The 21499-nt window shown below is 45.3% G+C and overlaps 1 protein-coding gene across 2 annotated transcripts in view; it reads right to left on the bottom strand.

Annotated features, from left to right (window-relative positions):
• The window catches only part of IHH (Indian hedgehog signaling molecule), a 112224-nt gene extending 108269 nt beyond the window's left edge, over positions 1-3955 (bottom strand). Inside the window, exon 1 of one of the 2 annotated variants that reach the window (XM_063933880.1) lies at positions 3029-3955. In XM_063933880.1, the coding sequence (XP_063789950.1) occupies positions 3029-3328 (300 nt within the window). In that variant the 5' untranslated portion in view covers positions 3329-3955. The remainder of the gene's footprint in view (positions 1-3028) is intronic. The other variant, XM_063933879.1, reaches the window with a different exon arrangement.
• Positions 3956-21499: the final 17544 nt, after the last annotated feature.

Here is a 21499-nt window from a genome sequence, read left to right as displayed (position 1 = left end):
TAATATTTGCAGAATATCGCTTGAAAACAGAATTTTTAAATATTAAGGATCCCCTGAATGTACCATGGAGGGACAGCTGCACACATATCCAATATATGTGGCAGTCCCTTCATTTCCAACAATAGCCACAGTACTTATAGGGGGGCTGCAAAGCTGGCAGATTTACCAAGCTCTGGGATGCAGCGATTGGCATTGGCAGCTAATGCCATCTTCAGATGGAGTAAAGGTGCATACACATGGTGCGATGTAACCTTACAATTTTGACTATACAGCAGTGGTTCCCAAACCTTTTTTGAATAACGGCGCCCTAGAGTATCAGAATTATTTTCACGGCATCCCTAGCGCACAAGTTTCTTATTGAGAAATTTCTAAAAAAATATTAAATTAAGTAAATTCTGTTTATATGTCATCCTTAGGTTCAGTTATGTGGTGAGGGACAAGATTTTCTTCTGTTTGCCCATATATTTTATTATTGGCAGCCACAAGCACTAGTTTTGCCTATTACATTAACAATAAATAGTTTGAATTGGTCCTTGACCACCAACCTGAGGCACCCCTGCAAGTGTCCTGCAGTTTGAGAACCACTGCTATATAGTCAAAATCGTAAGAAAGTTAGTGCAAATCGCACAATGTGTACACAGCTTGCGATACCGATGCGCGCTCCCGTAGGTTTGGTATTGCAAGAAACGTCTTGACTATATTGTGTACAGTCTAGTACATAGTATAGCCAAAACTGGCACATAGTCAAAATCTCACATAGTCAAAATCTCAAGTAAAAATAGTCAGTACCGATGGTTCAGGGCTCCGGGGAGTTCAGGGGAAATCGTAAAGTCAAAATCGGAAACAGTCAATATATCACTGTGTGTATGCACCTTTAGGATCAGTAGCCTGTGGGCGACACTTTGCACTAATTACCGGGAGGAACCCTCCCTGGCAATGGCCACTGCACATGCGTGGTTAGCAGACCACTATCCTGTACTATATAGTGCACAGGAGTCCCAAGAGAAGAGTGAAGTCATCGCTTTAGTGATTATTTAATTTCTTACACATTTCAGGGATGAACTCCTTTAGAGCCCCTGTTCCTGAATGTCTATATTAGTACATTTGGGTGAAACTTGATTTATTGTTGCACACAAATAGAAACAATAAGAAACTACAATTATCGGGTCTAAAACCCCATAATTGATAAACATGCCCCTTAAACCCATAACTTTTGGATTGTCTGTAGCTCTTATAATAACAAAAATATATATATAAGAAATACAGACTGCAAATATACAAGTAAGTTCATTTGGGTACACAACAAATAATTAACCTTAGTGTGTATGTGTGTCCAGGTACATGTGGTATGGAATATAGATTATAAGATCAAATGGGGCTAGGACCGATGTGAAGGACCAATTTACTCTGTAAAAAGCAGAATATGTATGCGTTATATAAATAACTGGTAATAAATGACTAAATAATTTGAACACCAGCTAAAATTAAATGTGTGGTAGACTTTAAGAAATATGGCAGAGTGTATTAAGCAATTTCTGATTATGTTTTAGAGTTCTTTTGAAATTCAACTCATTCCTTTATATAATATATACAATTATATTTCAAGTTTTAGTTCTAATTTAAGAGGATTTCCATTGCTTCACGGAATTTTGAGCAGAAGCTATCTATTTCCCCTCAACTTCCACCAGTATCCTATATCTTATAAGGATCCAGTACCATCTGTAATGTACAGTTTGTGATGTACCTCCTGCTCTCATTGATTTGTCAGACTAAACATAGTCATTAAAGGTGACACAATAACTAGACTAGGAGGAGGTATGGGTAATGTCTGCACAATACAGTTAATACTGCAATACAGATCGGTCACTGAGATCTGTCTCCTGATATGAGGATATACTTTTGCACAGACTTCTTATCATCACCTCTACATGAAGAGATCTGTCCTACTGCTCAATTATTCTTTTCTGAAGATGCTCACTGCAACGGAGCTAGTCCATAATAATCACAACTACAAACCATTGTTATATTTCCTGATAGAGATTTCGGTGTGCTTATTTCTACACTGCAAATGTGCAGTGACTTATAGCAGCCATGTACTGTTTCTGTAAATGACACTAGAAGCATCAGTGGTAATTGGGTGATACAGGATGCTGTACATAGTATGTACATTAGCCCCTGATAGGTTTACCTATTCCCGCTATTGTCAGTGGTGTAATCTCGTGTATCAGGACCTAGCCAGCGTCGTCTGAGCGGTCACATGAACACAAGCCAGCCTGTCTCTCTGTACTGCACGCCGGTCCTGCGCTCACACCTGCCGCTAGCTGCCCTGCTCTAGTGCAGCGTCTCCAGCGCTTGTCTGACATAACGAGATCATCTGCCAGCCCCTCACAGGTGTCATGGGACCACACCAAAATCTTACCCTCATATTCCTACACTACCGGTCATAATACACCCTTTACCCCAATTGTCAGGATCAAGACCTAACTTGTGCCAGGAAAGAATCCCTACTCAGCTGTATATAAGTCCGCTCTCCTATTACATAAACTCACCCTCCGCTACTACTGTGGCACCCCCATCCTACCCACCTGTGCCATTACTACACATTGTCTGCTCTATCACCTGTGCCAAACTGCGCCCACCCCGTGCTCCCTCACCTGTGCCATCCTGCGCCCACCCCGTGCCCCCTCACCTGTGCCATTCTCCGCCCCCTCACCTGTGCCATCCCGTGCCCACCCCGTGCCCCCTCACCTGTGCCATCATTTGCCCCCTCACCTGTGCCATCCTCCGCGCCCTCACCTGTGCCATCATTTGCCCCCTCACCTGTGCCATCCTGCGCCCACCCGGTGCTCCCTCACCTGTGCCATCCTCCGCGCCCTCACCTGTGCCATGCCATCCTGCGCCCACCCCGTGCTCCCTCACCTGTGCCATGCCATCCTGCACCCACCCCGTGCTCCCTCACCTGTGCACGGAGCTCCCCCTCTCCCCTGTGTACAGATCACCTGTGTGCTGCTCCCACCCCGTCCCTCACCTGTGTCATCAGCCGGTCCGCCCCGGTGTTCTCCTCGTCCTTGAAGATAATGTCCGAGTTGTAGTTTGGGGTGAGCTCCTTGAAGCGCTCCGAGTTGCGGGCGATCTTCCCCTCGTACTTCCCGCTGGCTCCCAGGGTTTTCTCGGGCACATTGGGGCTGAACTGCTTGTAGGAGAGCGGGCTGAGCTTGGTAGGTCTTCGCCTCCTGCCCACCACTCTGCCCGGCCCACAGCCACGCACCGCCGGGCTTAAGAGCAGCGCAGCGCCGCAGAGCAGCAGCACAATCAGGGGCAGCTGCATGGGGCGTCCGGGGCTCCCTGGGGCTGCGGATCACGGGAGCTCCATCCGCCGCCTGACACCTCCACCCCGGCCAGGGGGAGCTGAGTGGTCCCGGGCGGCTGTGACCTGTCCCTGGTAGGTGTCCCGTTGCCGGCAGGTGCCTGCTGTCTCTCCTGGTCCCCTTCCAGCAGGGCACTGTATCCAGGGGCTGTAGGTGCGCCGCTGCTCTGTCTGGGAGCTGCCACTATCTGGCCGCAATAAATAGGAAAGGCGGTTTGTTTTGGCACATGGATCACAGGACGGGGGGTGGGGGTTATATCGGGGTCTGCGGAGCTCGCACTCACTCTCACGCCCACTTCATGACACTACTGGAGTCGCACTCAGGGCTGCGCGCGTCCGCCCCTGTGACTGAGGTGTGTGCGGGGCTGTCACGCAGACTGTCTCTGACTGTCCTCATGGACTGTGATGGGGCTGTCACTGTATGAATGAGCTGTCTCTCCCCCGAGTGACGTACCTGGGTATTGCTCTGCTGCTGTGTGACCCGGGGGTGGCTTCCCCAGTGCTCACCGTGGACTCCAGCCTGTAATGATGTCTGCCACACTCACACAGCTGGCTGGGTAACACATCATCCCTGTCCTGCTGCTGCCGCCGCACAATGTGATCCTGCAATCCCACAAAGTACTCCGGAATGGGTCCCAGGACCGCTGTACAGCAGAGGCACTCCATCTGGTGTACAACTACAAGTCTCAGCGTGCCGTGCACTGACATGCCAGAATTTTACAGGCAGACTCTGCTGGGACTTGTAGTTCCTTTTTTCTTTCTTTTCTGTTTTCTTTTTTTTTTTTTTACTGATGGAAAGTTACAGGTTGCCTAACCCTGCTATAAAGCATTACATCCCAGCCAGTCTCCAGCTCCTGTAAAGTAGAATGCTTGTTGGCCAGAGATATAGATACTGACACAGTCACCACACATAAACATTCTCCAGGACAGGTGGTGGGACCGTCTGGCTCACATCACCTACTATATGACTTATGTTAGAGCACTGACAACAAAAGAGATTAATAACCTGACTTTTTACAGTACAAATTGTGTTTTATATTGTTTCATTCAGTCATCCTGGGTTGGTTGAGCTTTGATGCTGTAAACTCAGAGAACAGGTTTGTGTCTCCCATCCAGTGTGTATGTTTGTGGTTGTTGCTCCAGGTTCTAGACAGGAAAGTATGATTTATTCATTTCTATATTTATATTTATTAAGAGATATTTATATAGTGGCAGCATATTCCATTGCGCCTTTTCAATTGGAAAGTAATAAAACAAGACTGGGTAATAAACACATAGGTTAGAGGCCCTGCTTGCTTACAGTCTATAGACTATGGACCTTACTTTTCTCAGCCATGTTGGGTTTTGGATGTTCTTTGGATCCTATTGCATTGTGTTCGTTAGTGAATAGAGATGTATGGGTTAAATTGGTTTTGCTATCTTCTATGGCTGGCTGGAGGAGATGAAAAATCAGGATCCTGCTGAGGCCACACCCTGTCCCACCTCTGCCTGCTATTCTATGGATCACTCTGCTTTTCCCGAGCATCCATAGGAGGCACTGATTACAATGAGCCAGGACCAAGAGCAAGAATCACATCACCATATAAACCACACAGGAGATTACTGTTCTCCAAAGACAGTACTGTATTAAACTTTTCCCCCCCATGGTTATTGATCTTTTAATGCCCAGAAATCTATACTGAGAATGACCTTTGTTTTTCCACGTGACTTTTCCTACTCAGCACTTAAAGACAGTACATTTACACTGAAAGATTGCTTATAATGTACTAGTTCCTCCATACGACAAGAACACATAATCAATCAGACAAGATTAGTTTAAGGGTGATTACCTTGTTGTATCTGGAACACTTTTATTTTTTCATGATGATTTGTCCACTTGGGGGCAGTATTTAATTGCTGTGTATACATGATACTTACAGTTATCCCTCTGGATAAATATAAGCGTGTCTATGTGTTGTTCACTGAAGCAATTGTCATGCAAATACAGGCGATCAATTCACTAAGAATTGGTGTCCGAGGCATGAGGCATTGGATGATATACCTACAGTAGATCCTAATATATTAATAGGTTGTATTCTCCTAAATATGTGTTCATGTTTATTTTTAACAAAGTAATATGTATTTTGGGTCCCATTTATCAACGATCACATATTGATTGTGATCTGGGAGGTATCTTACCGACAGGATCGCATTGAATATGTGATCTCTTCGGGTGAATGTATTACCCGTCACCCGCAGCCTGACACTGTGATGTGCTCTGTGGGCTGCCAGGGGTCCTACGCATGCGCGGTCACACGTGACTGCAATGCACTGAGGCAATATCCGGCAGAGGGTTTCTGGGCAACCCAGCCCGAACTTCTTCCCGCAATCTGTAGCCCATAGGCTACAATGGGCTACCGCAATCAAAAGATTGCGATAGCTGCGGGGGTAGAAATATCCGTAATGCTTCGCATTTCGAAGTTGATACATTGGACAGCATCGCATCCCCCATACCTTCTGCAATCCCTCCTTTTTACATTCAGCAGATCCCTAATATTTGCGGGCAAACCCTCGAAAACGCATGTTTTTGGGGACATACGGTAGCCACAAATATTATTTGATAAATGGGCTCCTTAATCTCTAATAATATAAATCAATGCAGACTCCATGTACACTGCTCAAAAAAATAAAGGGAACACTAAAATAACACGTCCTAGATCTGAATGAATGAAATATTCTTATTAAATACTTTGTTCTTTACATAGTTGAATGTGCTGACAACAAAATCATACAAAAATTATCAATGGAAATCAAATTTATTAACCCATGGAGGTCTGGATTTGGAGTCACCCTCAAAATTAAAGTGGAAAAACACACTACAGGCTGATCCAACTTTGATGTAATGTCCTTAAAACAAGTCAAAATGAGGCTCAGTAGTGTGTGTGGCCTCCACGTGCCTGTATGACCTCCCTACCACACACACAAGTGGCTCAGGTAGTGCAGCTCATCCAGGATGGCACATCAATGCGAGCTGTGGCAAGAAGGTTTGCTGTGTCTGTCAGCGTAGTGTCCAGAGCATGGAGGCGCTACCAGGAGACAGGCCAGTACATCAGGAGACGTGGAGGAGGCCGTAGGAGGGCAACAACCCAGCAGCAGGACCGCTACCTCCGCCTTTGTGCAAGGAGGAACAGGAGGAGCACTGCCAGAGCCCTGCAAAATGACCTCCAGCAAGCCACAAATGTGCATGTGTCTACTCAAACGATCAGAAACAGACTCCATGAGGGTGGTATGAGGGCCCGACGTCCACAGGTGGGGGTTGTGCTTACAGCCCAACACCGTGCAGGACGTTTGGCATTTGCCAGAGAACACCAAGATTGGCAAATTCGCCACTGGCGCCCTGTGCTCTTCACAGATGAAAGCAGGTTCTCACTGAGCACATGTGACAGACGTGACAGAGTCTGGAGACGCCAAGGAGAACGTTCTGCTGCCTGCAACATCCTCCAGCATGACCGGTTTGGCAGTGGGTCAGTAATGGTGTGGGGTGGCATTTCTTTGGGGGTCCGCACAGCCCTCCATGTGCTCTCAATAGGTAGCCTGACTGCCATTAGGTACCGAGATGAGATCCTCAGACCCCTTGTGAGACCATATGCTGGTACGGTTGGCCTTGGGTTCCTCCTAATGCAAGACAATGCTAGACCTCATGTGGCTGGAGTGTGTCAGTAGTTCCTGCAAGACGAAGGCATTGATGCTATGGACTGGCCCGCCCGTTCCCCAGACCTGAATCCAATTGAGCACATCTGGGACATCATGTCTCGCTCCATCCACCAACGCTACGTTGCACCACAGACTGTCCAGGAGTTGGCGGATGCTTTAGTCCAGGTCTGGGAGGAGATCCCTCAGGAGACCATCCGCCACCTCATCAGGAGCATGGTAGGGAGGTCATTCAGGCACGTGGAGTCCACACACACTACTGAGCCTCATTTTGACTTGTTTTAAGGACATTACATCAAAGTTGGATCAGCCTGTAGTGTGTTTTTCCACTTTAATTTTGAGGGTGACTCCAAATCCAGACCTCCATGGGTTAATAAATTTGATTTCCATTGATAATTTTTGTGTGATTTTGTTGTCAGCACATTCAACTATGTAAAGAACAAAGTATTTAATAAGAATATTTCATTAATTCAGATCTAGGATGTGTTATTTTAGTGTTCCCTTTATTTTTTTGAGCAGTGTATATAAAGATCACAATGGAGAATAGTTGCAGTTCCTTTACGTCGGTGAACATCAATAGAAGAATGTAGAGGGGGATTAATTTGTCGGTAAAGTGTGGGTGTGCACACCTAGGAGAAATACTGTATGGGCTATATTGCTGCTTTCCCTCTGCAGATCTATGAGGTGTGAGGGGAAATTGGCAATGCTAGTCATAGCCAGGTTAAGGGGGGGATGCAGGGCATACTGTACCCCCCCCTCCCCCTCTGTCAGGGGGCCCCCCCAGCCAGAGCACACTGAAATCACTAGCTTTCCCTCTTATGCAGCAGCAGAGCCAGACAGCCGGAATGCAAGCAGGACAGTAGGCAGTGCAAGCAGAGACACAGGAGTATCAGATAGATTTCATAAACTATCGATGGAGCTTCCCAACCAGAGGAGAGATAGGCGGATGGAGAGAGCTGTAAGTGACACAGGGTGGGATCCCTGTGTCACTTACAACTCTTTCCACACCTGGGTGTCTGAGTCCTGTGTAACGTGTTATCTAATGAGGGTCTCTCTCTACACACACACACACACACACACACACAGTCATCCTGAGTCCTGTCCCAGTGTGTAAGTAGTACAGAGGCTGCTGCTATTTTTGCATGTGACAAGATAAATTACAGATTTTATTTTTCTGTGTGTATTTTAAGGTTGCTTAAGTTGTCTTTGTTCCACTACAAGAACATTCTATAAAATAGTTATCTTTCAATTAGGTGTTTAGTTTTAATCTAATATACACCATCGGGCTAAAATTAATATACACCAGTGATGTGCCCAACATGACCCATTCCAGGAGGGACAACATGCTCTCTACCTGGACTTCCTTCTTAAGTTATGATTGCAAACATCTGTGTTGAAACACCTTTCTTATCAATTAAATAGTTCAACACAGGTGACTACAATCATATATAAAGAGGGAAGTCCATGTAAAGAGCATTTTGTCCCTCCTGGAATGGGTCATGTTGGGAGGTATGCACAATCTTATATACAGCGCTCCCTTCCACCAAGGCTCCCCTGTCTAAAGTACCCCAGGCACCCCCAAGGCTTAATCCGGCCCTGCTCGTGGTGCTGCATCGGGTGGATTTAGGGGTCAGGCTGCCCCTAGGCACATTATTGGTGCCCCCTCTCCAATCATTTCACTGCCATCTTCATGTCAACGCCAGTCCCGCTGCCTTCAGACCGCCAAACAGCCCCAACCACACCCCACCACCACCTCCCGTGCCACAGTTTGCAGCCCATTGTCCCACCCTGTCCGTTGCAAAATAAAAGAATTAAAAAAAAAGTTGTATTAAAAAACAAAGAATGGTCCCTCATCAGCCAGCAAGTGCCACCTTTAGCAGTGGCAAACGTAGGATTTCTAGAGGAAGGTTTCTAAATGCAGTCCACAATCTCCCACTCTGTGGAACATTCCAGCAATATAGGGTGGAGGTTTTTGGAATCTGCACTGGGCCAGATTGTACAAAATTATTATATAATTTTATAATTTTGATACCATATGCGGAAAAAAACATTCCAGCAAGCAAGGAAGACTGTGGGAGCGGTAGAAGAACCTAGTAATGACCCTGGACATTAATGTAAACATTGGTCTTTTTATTCACTGGATACTGTATGGAACACAGTATTAATAATAATAATTTGAGCCACTTGAAAAGAGGAGGGGTTTTCCAGGCAATAGGAAACCCCGCCTGCATTTGCCTATGCCTAGGCACGTGCCTAGTGGGATATCCACCACCAGCTGGCATTCTAATGGTGTTAAGTAGCCATTGTTTCTATGTGAAGATCATCATATATACGCTAGAAATTAACCATATTAGGAAATATCGCAGATGTTCCTTATAAGTGACTGAATACAGTTTTTAAGGTTTTTTTTCCCCCCGCTCTATAGCCTGCTCTGAGTAATAACAGTGTGGGTGATAGACCGGGGTATCCTCAACCCAAATCTTTTGTTCATCAACAATGTTATTGTTAGCCTGTACACATGTCTCTTTACTACAGCTTAAAGATGTAATTTCAGGAAAAATGTAGCATTTACAGTAAATACACAATAATCGTAAGATGAACTTATTCTTTTGTAGTGAGCAGATATACATTCTTTATTGCGAATTTGCGCATTTGCATTTTTCAGATCTACAGCACACCAGTTTAAATTTCCCTGAATGTAGAGGATTTTTGATTTGCTGTGTAATGGTACATAAAGGCCACCTACTGTAATAAGACCAGTGTCGTGACTCATGATACAAGGTCTTTACAAGCAGTATATCTGGGCTTGCATGGGACGGACCCATTTCACTCTGTACAAATAGTCTGCTCTGGAAGAACTCACTTCTCTCCCTATTGCTGACACCTGGGCTGAATGAACACAATCGTTAATGTATGTCATTTTCACAATTGCTGCAAATCCAGAAGCAATCTGAAGTTTGGCCTTTTTACTGCACCTCCCCTTATCAGAGGGACAGACACAAAGGGACTCTGGCCCCCTGGGATAAAGGTTAAGGCTACTCTCTAAACAGCAGTGTTAGATGCTGGTTGAATTTTAACCAGAACAGCCTATGGTCTCTATTGTTTTGATATGAGGCCCAATATTTCCACAACAGGATTAAATGATCTGATTAACTCTGTCAAACAACAATAGTGGGCAGGGATGGGCTTCCCTTTCGGAGCTGCCAGCGTGAAAAAATAATATAAAAACCTCTTCGCAGCTTAACCTGTTAACCCCTTCAAGCTTGGAAGAGGTTCATGCTGCCAAGGAAGGGCACCGTTCCGTGACTGGTCCAGAGAACCATTTCTCTGTTTCCAGCCACACTTTTCTAACCAAATAGTAATTGTTGCCAAAAACAATTTTTTGCCTTTGCCAAGACTGGGAAAGATTGGGCTTGCGAGCACCTGTGTACGAATAACTATTGCAGAAATTAGTGAACCACTGTCATGAAATTGGCAAAATTACCTTTAAATTGAGGGTTGGAGAACGGAGAGTATGTTTTACATGGGTTGCAGTCTAGTCAGTGATTGGATGTTTCCTGTGATGCCACTCTAGAATAACAATGATGTTTCTCACTTTCTCTTGTGGTTAGGCTCAAGGGCCAAAATAATGTTTAGTCCCTTTTTTGCCTCTCTATAAAAAACACACCTAAAAAAGATTAGAATAATTTGGGATCATTATACCCAAAGGAGCCCTTGGTAAGAGCTTTGATTGCAGCAATCTAAAGCAGAGTTTCTCAAACTCTGTCATTACAGTCCAGGTTTTAAGGCTATCCTTGCTTGATTCCAAATGGTTAAATCAAATTGACTGAAGTACTAATTAAGTCACCTGTGCAGAAGCATGGATATACTTAAAACCTGGTCTGTAATGGAAGAGTTTAGGAAACTCTGACCTAACGGATGATCTGTCTTTGCTTGTGTAGAAAGTAATCATTATATATTTGTATTTATATGAATTGCTAGTCTGGCTTTGCAGTCTGCAGATGTGTACACCAGGGTATGTAATGATAAAGCACTGAAGTTATGTTCATGAATACATTAGCCAGTAGGTAACACTACTCACAAGAAATTGTACTTTAAACAAATTTCTGTTAAATGCAGAAGACTTGATGACTTTGAAGTTATGTCCTTAAACGCACTATCAAACTAAAATGTAATCCACCAGCTGGGATCTTAAGAACGACAAAATATATTGGCAAAGTGCCGTAAGAGATAAATATCAAAATGCCCTTAGAGGGAAACGTCAATTGTTTGAAAATCAGGTTGTGTCGTTCTCACTGTTGATTAAAACAAGGAAACTGCAAATATAGGAGACTGCTTCATTCACAAATCAGTAAATCTTTTATGTAGAGATGTAGTTTATTACATGTAGTGTTGCTATTGATGTTTTTCGATAACTGTTAGTCTGAAACATGACCTCTTCCTAAGCAACAAGGATGACAAGTGCAGACTATTGAAATGTTTTACCCACTATGGCCGAGATACATTTTCCACAGTAGAATACTTTTACAGTACGGGGGAGATGTACCAAAGATTGGAGAGAGTTAAAGGGGCAGATTCAGGTTACTATGGCTTACCTAGTAACCCAATGGTGCGGGAACTGCGCATGTGTAAGATCCATCCTGCACATGTGCAGAATGAGTCCAGCATGACTGCTCGCAATCCCACCTTAGCGACATCATGATTGACATGCAGTGGCATTTGGGGGACAGAGTGGGAGCAGTGAGGGGGAGTGTTCTACAGAACCGGCGTGTTGCCCTGTAGGAGTACCAAGGCCAGACCCTGCGTGTTTGTATGCAGATTTCCTTGGCCCAGCAGTGGTGTTCTGACTGCCAGTCTGAGAAAGCTGATGGTTGTGATAATGATGTGATGCTGCGTCGTGGGACAAAGCACTCGGATCGCAGATGCTGGCAGAAAGGCATCTCTTTCCTACAGACCTCTCCGGCATTGCACAGCCGCTTTCCTGAGGGAGGCAGTCAGTTTACCGGCTGTCGGGATCCCGGCGTTCAGGAGACCAACGCCGCAAATCCGACACCCGAATAATTCTGCATACTATGAAACCATCATAAACATGTTTAGCAAATTTAAATAAGAACTAAAACTACATTTGACAATTTAGTTGTGATAAATTAGTGTTGCTCCTGTACTTACAGTAGTATGAATAATCGTACAGTCACCTTACTATAACTGGTCACAGGTTTAGTCTCAGACTATACATTCACTATTCAATTGCATCCTATAAAGGAGGGAAAAGGAATACTAAATAAATTCATCAAATCTTTGTACTTTTCCAAAATACAGTAAAATACAAAAAACTAAATTTTTGACCTTCAAATTGCTTTATTTTCTTACCTTATGCATATCATTCTGTCATTTTTTACTAATACATTGTTATTTTCTGTGTAGCTTGTTTATGAGCTCTTTAGTTATGTATTTCTATGAGGCCATGTTGCACTTTCTCCATTGGCTACAACTGTATCCCGTGAGCAGTTTATCAAAGTGGACAGTGACGACTCTGCTGATGTAAATACATTTGTAAGAAGCATAGGAGGAAGATAGATAACAATAATATGTATTTAATACACATTGCAGAAGGACATGCACAAGCTAATACATTAAAGCCACTTCAAGGTGGAAACTACTTTTAATTTTACACATTTTTCAAAAGTTGTATTGTAAAGGACAGATGAAGATTTCTTAAATGTACAAATTATATTCTTCATTGCTAATGTCTCATCTTTTATATAGTTTTTTTTCTTGAAAATATTTTTATTGGGGTTCAATACATGATATAAAAAATACAGGATATAAAAAAAATAGAATATATAGTAATAAGTAGAAAAGTCAAGAATGCAATTAGCATGAAAGGCATCTACTCAAAAGGGGGTTGGGTTTGGTGGACCGACGTTTAGGATCCCCCCAGTCACCATACTGACGACAGGATCCCGAGCTTTAGATTGCCGACGCGGAGGGCGAGTGCAACCAAGTCCCTTGTGGGCTTGGTGGCTCACTGCGCTCGCCACAGGTTCTATTCCCACTCTATGGGTGTCGTGGACGCCCACGAGTGGGAATAGTCCCTGTCAGTCGGCATGCCGACTGTCGAGCTGTTAAGCGGACGGGATCCTTGCACCAGTATAGTGACCGCCGGTCACATAACTACATCCCTGCAAAAAGGATCCCTGACACGTTCTAAAAAGCAACATTTTCTAATATTTTCTCCAAAAACTTGGTTAATCAAACAATTATAGGTACCTGATGTCAGAGGACCTTATTCAGCTTGGATCACTACTGAGACAGAAATAGCTATTTTCTCAATCCTGCTTCTGCTAAAATTGCATGTGAAGAGCCGTCTAGTAAGATAAGAGGCCGGCTGATGCAATCACAAAATTGCGTTGCATACACAGCAGTTGAGTACCATCAACAGTTGTGGATGACTCATGGCTACTCAGAATAATTAGAATGCAGTCGCACCGGGCGCCATGTTTTCAATGGCAGGAATTGCAGCTGACGTCAGAAGCACGCCCCGAAAATGCTCTGTGTTTCCACAACAGCTCCCCGCAAATACCACGTGTATGTCCATGAACGCCTGCTGTCTGTCAATCAGTCTGCGATCGATTCCCAGCAAGATGCGATCGAAGAAGAATGCAAATCATGTGTCGCATTTGCAGCGCATGGGCCAACATCCCATACCTCTGGCACACTTCAACCCTATTATATATATGATGTCAGGAAAACCTTGTTCATTATAGTATATAAACCGTGTGCTTTTTTATGTGACAGAGCTCCACTATGACTTCTAATCCTATATAATAAATAGCCAACGCTGCTCCTCACCTCTATGAGGGAAATTCAAGTGTATTGCGCGCCGGCAGCCATTAGATGGTGCCCTATGGAGCGAATCAAGTGTTGTTTTGTTCAGGCGCGCACAGCCGCCGGCACTGACATTACTGTTATGTTGTTCCATCATCTTGACGGGCTGGTAACAGGGTGCCTTAGCACTAGGTCCCTGCAATTCTCACTCTGCAGGGACCCAAGAAAATGGTTTGGAGGGACCTGATGGACAAGTAGGGGGATGATAGCATGTGGGTAGATATGAGAGACATGAAAGGGGCATGTGGGAAGGTTGTAGGCGCATGACGGACATTTATAACTTTTCTCTCTACTCCAGTTCAACATTTCTCTCCACAGTGGATGCAGTAGCAGACTACGCGAACATGAAAAGTCTATTGACGACTACATTATTTGGACACTGCACACAGCATTGAGGTAAGAGCTGTGCTGATGATTTTGTGAACAATTTAATATGTGTGCAGATCTGATGGGCATGCTATAAGATGTGGAGAGGTCTGTGGGGCATGAAGAGGGCATGTGAGGAGATTTGATGGCATGTGGGGACATATACCCTTTCAGAATGAATGAGGTATATATGCGGGGCACTGAGCACTGTCATGTCTTTTACTCAGGTACGTGCCACGTAATGGGCTCTAAACAAAACTGACTAAATTGCAGCAATACAGTATGTGTGTATAGATTGGGGCAGATTCCCAGCAGCTATTGCAGTATTTTGATACATGATTGTGATGATAACCTACAATATCGTGCTGTATCCACTGCTGACTTACAAGACATGTTCCCACCTAATGCAGTAACATAACCCTCCTCCCCCTCATTAATGCACTGATGCTGCCAGAGGGGTACAGTAAACTGTTTCCAATATTCCACACCCATGTTGTACGTCTGACATAACCAGATTTTCCCATGATTCTCTCCAGCCTTGCTCTGCCATTGTCACTTGGAAATACAATAACTGTTTGTTTACTTCAACCACAAGAAGCTGCAAGACCACCTTTATGAATAACTTGAAGGTTCAGATTAAGGTGGATCCGTCTCCACAAGATAAAACCACATCAAATAACGATATCTGTAAATGACTGTTGAATAGAAATATATTGAAACAGAAAAGATCTCTTAGAAATACCCTTATTATCTTCTCTCCAAAGCTACAGAGGAAATAATGCTTTTCACACAATATTGGACCAATGCCAGCTCATGCATTCAGCCAATACATTCGCTATGCCCAACAGAAATGCAACCAAAATCCACAGTCATGTGATCATGTGTAGAGAGAGTAGATGGAGGCTGCCTGTTATTTGTGTCTCTTCATCCATTGTATTTGGACAGAGAACTTTGAACCTTCATCTGCACAGGTCTCCTGTTAAATATTAGCCGGCAGGGCCAGCTCCAGGCCTACTAGCACCCTGTGCAAGAATTTTTGGAGTGTCCCCCCACAGAAGAAATGTGCGAGTGGTGGGGTGTTATTTGTGCGCGCCAAAGGTGTGTGTGCTCCTGGAAAGTGGGTGTGGCCCACACGGGCGTGCGCTCATAACAAGGAGTGTGGCATTAAAGGGAATGCCATATCCGTATTATGGGGAGAGGGTGATGCCTTGGAGAGGCAGAGGGTGACAGGAAAGAGGGAGATGGGGAGATAGTGATGCATCGCAGAGACAGAGGGTTGCCTCTTACACATTACACCACACAGTAGTAGTGCTCCTTACACATTACGCTTACACAGTAGTAGTGCCCCTTACACATTATACCTACACAGTAGTAGTGCCCTTTACACATTACGTCCACATAGTAGTACTCCTTATACAAGTTACACCACAAAGTAGTGCCTCTTAAACAATATACCTCACTGCAGTAGTGCTCCTTACACATTATGCCCACACAGTGCAAGTGTCCCTTACACATTATGCTGCTGTCAGAGCAGGGTAGTAATGGAAGGGTACAGGGGGTAGAGAGAAAAGCACAGGTATAAGAGCTGCTGTAGCACAGATACAGGAACTGTTGTAACAGTAGGGCAGAAATAGGATATAGGGGGCAGCACAGGGGCACAGCCTGCATTTCCTCGGCTCAGTGACATCGCTCACCAGTTCAGTTCTGCACTGTCCAGTATACAATCAGGTCCCGTTTGCACCTCAGCCGGAGTCATTACACTGTTAGAACAGCACCATCACCATGACCAACCTGGCACAATCTGGCACACCACTGCTACTCCACAAAATGACCACTGTCCTGTGATGTGTCCACCAGCACCAGTGCAGCTCCACGCTTGCTCCTGCCACATGTGAGTGACTGTGCAGGCCTGGCAGGTATGGCGTGTGACCGTGACGTCACAGGCATGCTGATCTTCTTAAGCGGCCACGTCTGTCACCTGGCTCATCCAATGCTCCTCTGCCCGATCCATCCTGGCTAGCTGTAGAAGGAAGGGGGGTGGACAGCGGGGGGCGGGCACTGATTTAGCAGCACTGAAGCAGCTAAGCTTAAAGGGCTAGTGAGACTTAAAATTATGAAAAATCGTCACGCCCACAGGTCGAACGTGCCTTGAGCCAGTCCTGTTAGCTGGGGTATGCAGTGAAATAGCTTTCACGCTCATTTAGAATTGACAGTTTACACTTTCTTCACTGTGCAATAGCCCAAGCAAAGGACAAGACAACAAAGCATGTATCAATACTGTAGAAACGCTCCATCCATACAGCATTTTACTATGTTTGCCCAATCCAAATGACCCTTACTTTCCCTGAGATTCAGTATGTCTTCACTTTGCAAGGAGAATTATGGGTAATATATATGAGGGGAGATGTATCAAACCTTGGAGAGAGATAAAGTACCAACCAATCAGCTTAATATTTCCAAAACAGAATTATATTTCCAGTAGTAGTTACCAACCTGATATCTCTATCACTGTTGATAAATCGGCAATCATCCCTACCCCACAAGCTCGCTGCCTAGGTGTCATTCTTGACTCTGAACTGTCCTTTGTTCCCTACATTCAATCTACTGTATCTCAAAATCATGTTGCATACATCTAAGAAACATATCCAAAATATGACCATATCTTACACAAGCCACAGCAAAAACTCTAATCCATGCACTCATTATCTCCCTCATTGAATATTGTAATAGTCTCCTGACTGGTCTTCCCAAACACAGGCTCTCACAACTACAATCCATTTTAAAGCAGCTGCGAGGCTAATCTTCCCTGCTAGACGTTCATCGTCTGCAGGTCCGTTCTGTCAGTCCCTCCATTGGTTACCGGTAATCTACCGTATTAAATATAAAATATTTTTACTTACATATAAGGCTATTAAACAAACTGCACCAACATACATCTCTTCACTTATCTCAAAATACCTCCCTACTCGACCTCTCCACACTGCACAAGATCTGCGTCTCTCATCCACACGTATTACTTGTTCCCACTAATTACAGGACTTTATCCAGGCTTCACCCACTCTGTGGAATGCCGTCCCACGCACAGTAAGACTCACCTCTAGTCTACAAACCTTTAAACGTTCCCTGAAAACTCACCTCTTCAGACAAGCTTATCAAATACCAGACCTACCCATGCTTCCCTATCTAATTACATCCTCTCTGTACAGTACACATAACCTCACATATTTTGTCTTTCTTTACTCTCACACCCTCCTGACCCTTGGCCAACATTGCTGGGTGATCATATCATACAACCCATTAAGAACCTAGCAATCTGGTGGACCATTATGCAATAGGTAGCATCTATCTTTGTGTATCAATACCTATTTCCTTGTAGATTGTAAGCTTGCGAGCAGGGCCTTTCTACATCTATGTCTGTCTGTTTTTGCCCAGTTTTGTTCTATTACTAATTGTAAAGCACAATGGAATATGCTGTGCTATATAAGAAACTGATAATAAATAATCAGCTTCTAACTGCCATTTTTCAAACTCAGCCTGTAACATGGCAATTAGTAGCTGATTGGTTGCTACTTTCTTTGATGAATCTCCCCCTGTGTTTGAAAAATGACAGAAGATGATTGGTTGGGGCACAGGATAACAGATGGCACAGGGGGCTCTGCCAGGGGACTGGATGAAGAGAAAGGAGGGGAAGGATGGGCATAGTACCTCATGATAGCCAGCTGCTGGGTGAAACCATGCACTGCAGGAGTACTGGGAGCACACACTGCTGCCTCCTGTCACTAGCTTCCGATAAATCCTTGGCTAGTGCTGTGTACTGATTCCTCTCCACTGATGGGGGTGCCGAGTTGTACCTGCAGGGCATGTTCTTCCATGGGTAAGGAATTGATCTCCTTCAGCCTAACAGTTGGGGAGGGGGGACGGAAGACCTGTTTTTCCATGGGTGGGGAAATGATGTCCTTCAGCCTAACAGATGGGGGGGTGGGGGCGGGAGCAGCATGGGAAGGGGGCAGGGTGCAAGGGGGAAAGAGGCTGCTGAGATTGTGCTCCAAGCAGAGAAGTGTGAGCACAGGGCACGCCACTTTGAGGCAGATCTGCTAGAGCAGCTGTGGCCAACCCGTGGCTCTCGAGCCGCATGCGGCTCTTTCCTTTATGCGATATGGCTCCCGCTCCCTCACCCGGCACTGCTACCAGCCTCCCACTATCAGTCTGCCTCCTCTGACAGGCGCATAACTGTTCAGTGGAGGCTTGGGAGATGCCGGCACTACTCCACTCCGTGCACGATGTGACTTCATGATGTCACATCGCATAATGAGAGGCGAAACCGCTGCCACAAGAAGAGGAGAGAACGCGGTCGTGGATGCTGGCTTTCACGGTAGAGTTGCCTGAATACCAGTAAATGGAAGAGAGGCTGAGGTCTGGTGTGGGGAAACTGTTTGGGGGTCTTTGAAAGAACGTGGACCACCGGCATAGTGAGCCAGGTGCCCCACTGACCACCAATGAGGTATAGATGCTGGAATAGATTATTTATTTTACGTCCGCCCTGGGTGACGCACTTGACACAAAAGTTTTCATTGCTCCCACACCTACACACAGCCAGTGGTGCCGAGAGAGGGGGGAGAGGGTACAAATTACCCGGGCCCAGGTCTGATAGAGGGGCCCAATGAGGGCCCAGTGGGGGTCCTGGGTCCCCTCCCCCTTAACCAGTAGCAGCTGCTGCAGCTCTTCTCCTCAGCGCAGCTCATGCTGCTGGTGCTGGCCAGCGGTGTGGCCATGAAGGCGCTTAAAATACCATTTTTTCCAGTATTTTTTTATAAGAGTGCATGACCATGCCTCCTGTGATTAGGCCATGCCTCCCAAAAGTTAGAGCCCAGCCAAGCTCTCCACTGCCCTGCACACAGCTTGGTGATTGGCAGTGATTTTAGTGTTTGCAGCAGTCCAGAGACACAGAGTGAAGGGTGGGAGGCTGAGAGTCACAAAGTGAAGGGTGGGAGACTGAGAGGCACAGAGTGAAGGGTAGGAGGTTGAGAGGCACAGAGTGTGAAGGAGGGCAGGCTGAAAGACACAGAGGTGGGATGCTGAGAGGCACAGAGTGAAGGGTAGGAGGTTGAGAGGCACAGAGTGTGAAGGAGGGCAGGCTGAAAGACACAGAGGTGGGATGCTGAGAGGCACAGAGTGAAGGAGGCAGGCTGAGAGGCACAGAGTGAAGGATGGAAAGCTGGGAGGCACAGAGTGAAGGGTGTGAGGCAGAGAGGCACAGAGTGAAGGGTGGGAGGCTAAGAGGCACAGGGTGAAGGGGGGGGGCTGAGAGGCACACCTGTGCTGCAAGTACGGGGCGGTACGGTGTACCGGTAAGAAATTCTCAGCCGATACGCCATACCGCCAGGCCGTCCACCATACCTGCATCCTGCTGCTGTGCGAGGGGAGGAGAGCGCAGCGCCTCTCCTGCCTCTTAATTCTCTGTGATGTCCGGTCTCCGGTGGCAGCGGGGTGGATCTCAATAAGGCATCAGTTTGCTAGCCAATCAGAGCTCGTGGACCGGTAGCCGCGGCTCCTGATTGGTTGCCGGTCCACGAGCTCGGATTGACAGAGTCAAGGGTGGGAGGCTGAGAGGCACAGAGTGAAGGGTGTGAGGCTGAGATGCACAGAGTGAAGGGGGGCAGGCTGAAAGACACAGAGGTGGGATGCTGAGAGGCATAGAGTGAACGATGGAGGCTGGCTTGTTTCAGTGTATTTATGTAAATCTGGATTTGTTTCAGTGTTTCTTGCCCTGTGTAACTAAAAATGGGGGTGTGACACATGGTCATGCTCCTAGAAATGTCATACTGAAAGCGGGCGCACAAAAATGGGGCGTGACCTCGTGCCAGTTAGGCCACGCCCTATTTTTTTGCGCGCGCCTAAGATGTAGCCATGCTCATCTTACTGCAATACGGCATGCTGCATGGCATGCCAGGCTGCGACTATTCACAGACAATTTTATGTGGAAATATAGACGGACAGCATGGAAAATATAAGTGAAAGGAATAACTGAATCAGGTGGAGAAGTGGCTTAGCCCCATATACAGAACAGCCTGCTACTGTGTATATCCAATACAGAAGATCTCTGGAAGTCCTAGATTATTAAGCCCGCTGTACTATAGGGATATCACTGGCACTTGGAGGTGGTAGCTCATTCCTACATTTTACTGAGCTCCAGATGAAGGGTATCACAGGCAGCTTCACCTTCCATTTTACTGATGAAATAATAACATGATATTAAATATTGATATGTATAGGCAGTTTCACTTGCATTTTGGGATTTAATTCCATAGGGTATAAAGTGTGATAGCTAAAGGGTCAACAAACGTGTCAGTAAGGAACAATCTAATTTACCAATCTCTTCTTCTTTTGGTTTGGTTAAATTTGGGCAGATGTGATATTTTCATATCTAATGTGCTGCAAGCCGACACTCACAGTTGCCTTATAGTCACCTTGCATCAGTGCCCTCCCAATTCTAAGCTCCTCTTGTAGGATGGCTTCACATAGGTACGCTGACATGTCGTCTGGAGTGCCACCCTAGTGTACTTATATTTTCATATCTTGTACATTCAACAGACGAAGAAAACTGTGGCAGCAAATTCTCCAAAAGGAGTTTTTCTGAACTTGAACTGTATTAGTCTATAGATATTTAGGGGGTTACCTTATATTTACTTTCAGTTATTGGTAATGGTACCTATTACTCTAACATTATCTCAATGGTGATGCAGGGTCTTTACAGTGTTCATGGGGGACGTCATTTCCTGCAGCCTGTATGATTCCAGGCAGCTGCGAAAATAGAGATAAGTTCTTCATAAATGAGTTGATATAATGGTCTATCCAATATGTAGAAGATTAATGTTTAGACACATAAAAAGGAAACAAAATCCCAAAATAGAGTATGTGTTATTTTCATGGAACAATAATTTATTTCCTCACTGATTCAGATTCACTCCATACAACAGGAATAGCCGAACTCTGCATCTGCAAATGTTTCAATGAATGAAGCTGCTGGAACTGGACACAGGTACTGTAAAGGTATGTTTATTTACTTGGTTGCTATGGGAAACTTCTCCATTGCGCCCCTTCTTCACTCTTTTCACTGATACAACAACCTTCCAAGTCACTCTCCATTGTCCTGAATGGGAACTCTGATAGTCATTAAAATGACTGCAC

The sequence above is a fragment of the Pseudophryne corroboree genome, chromosome 7, assembly GCF_028390025.1.
Source record: "Pseudophryne corroboree isolate aPseCor3 chromosome 7, aPseCor3.hap2, whole genome shotgun sequence".
Lineage (NCBI taxonomy): Eukaryota > Metazoa > Chordata > Amphibia > Anura > Myobatrachidae > Pseudophryne > Pseudophryne corroboree.
Note: the sequence above shows the minus strand (reverse complement) of the source record. Positions and strands in the feature narration are given on the sequence as shown.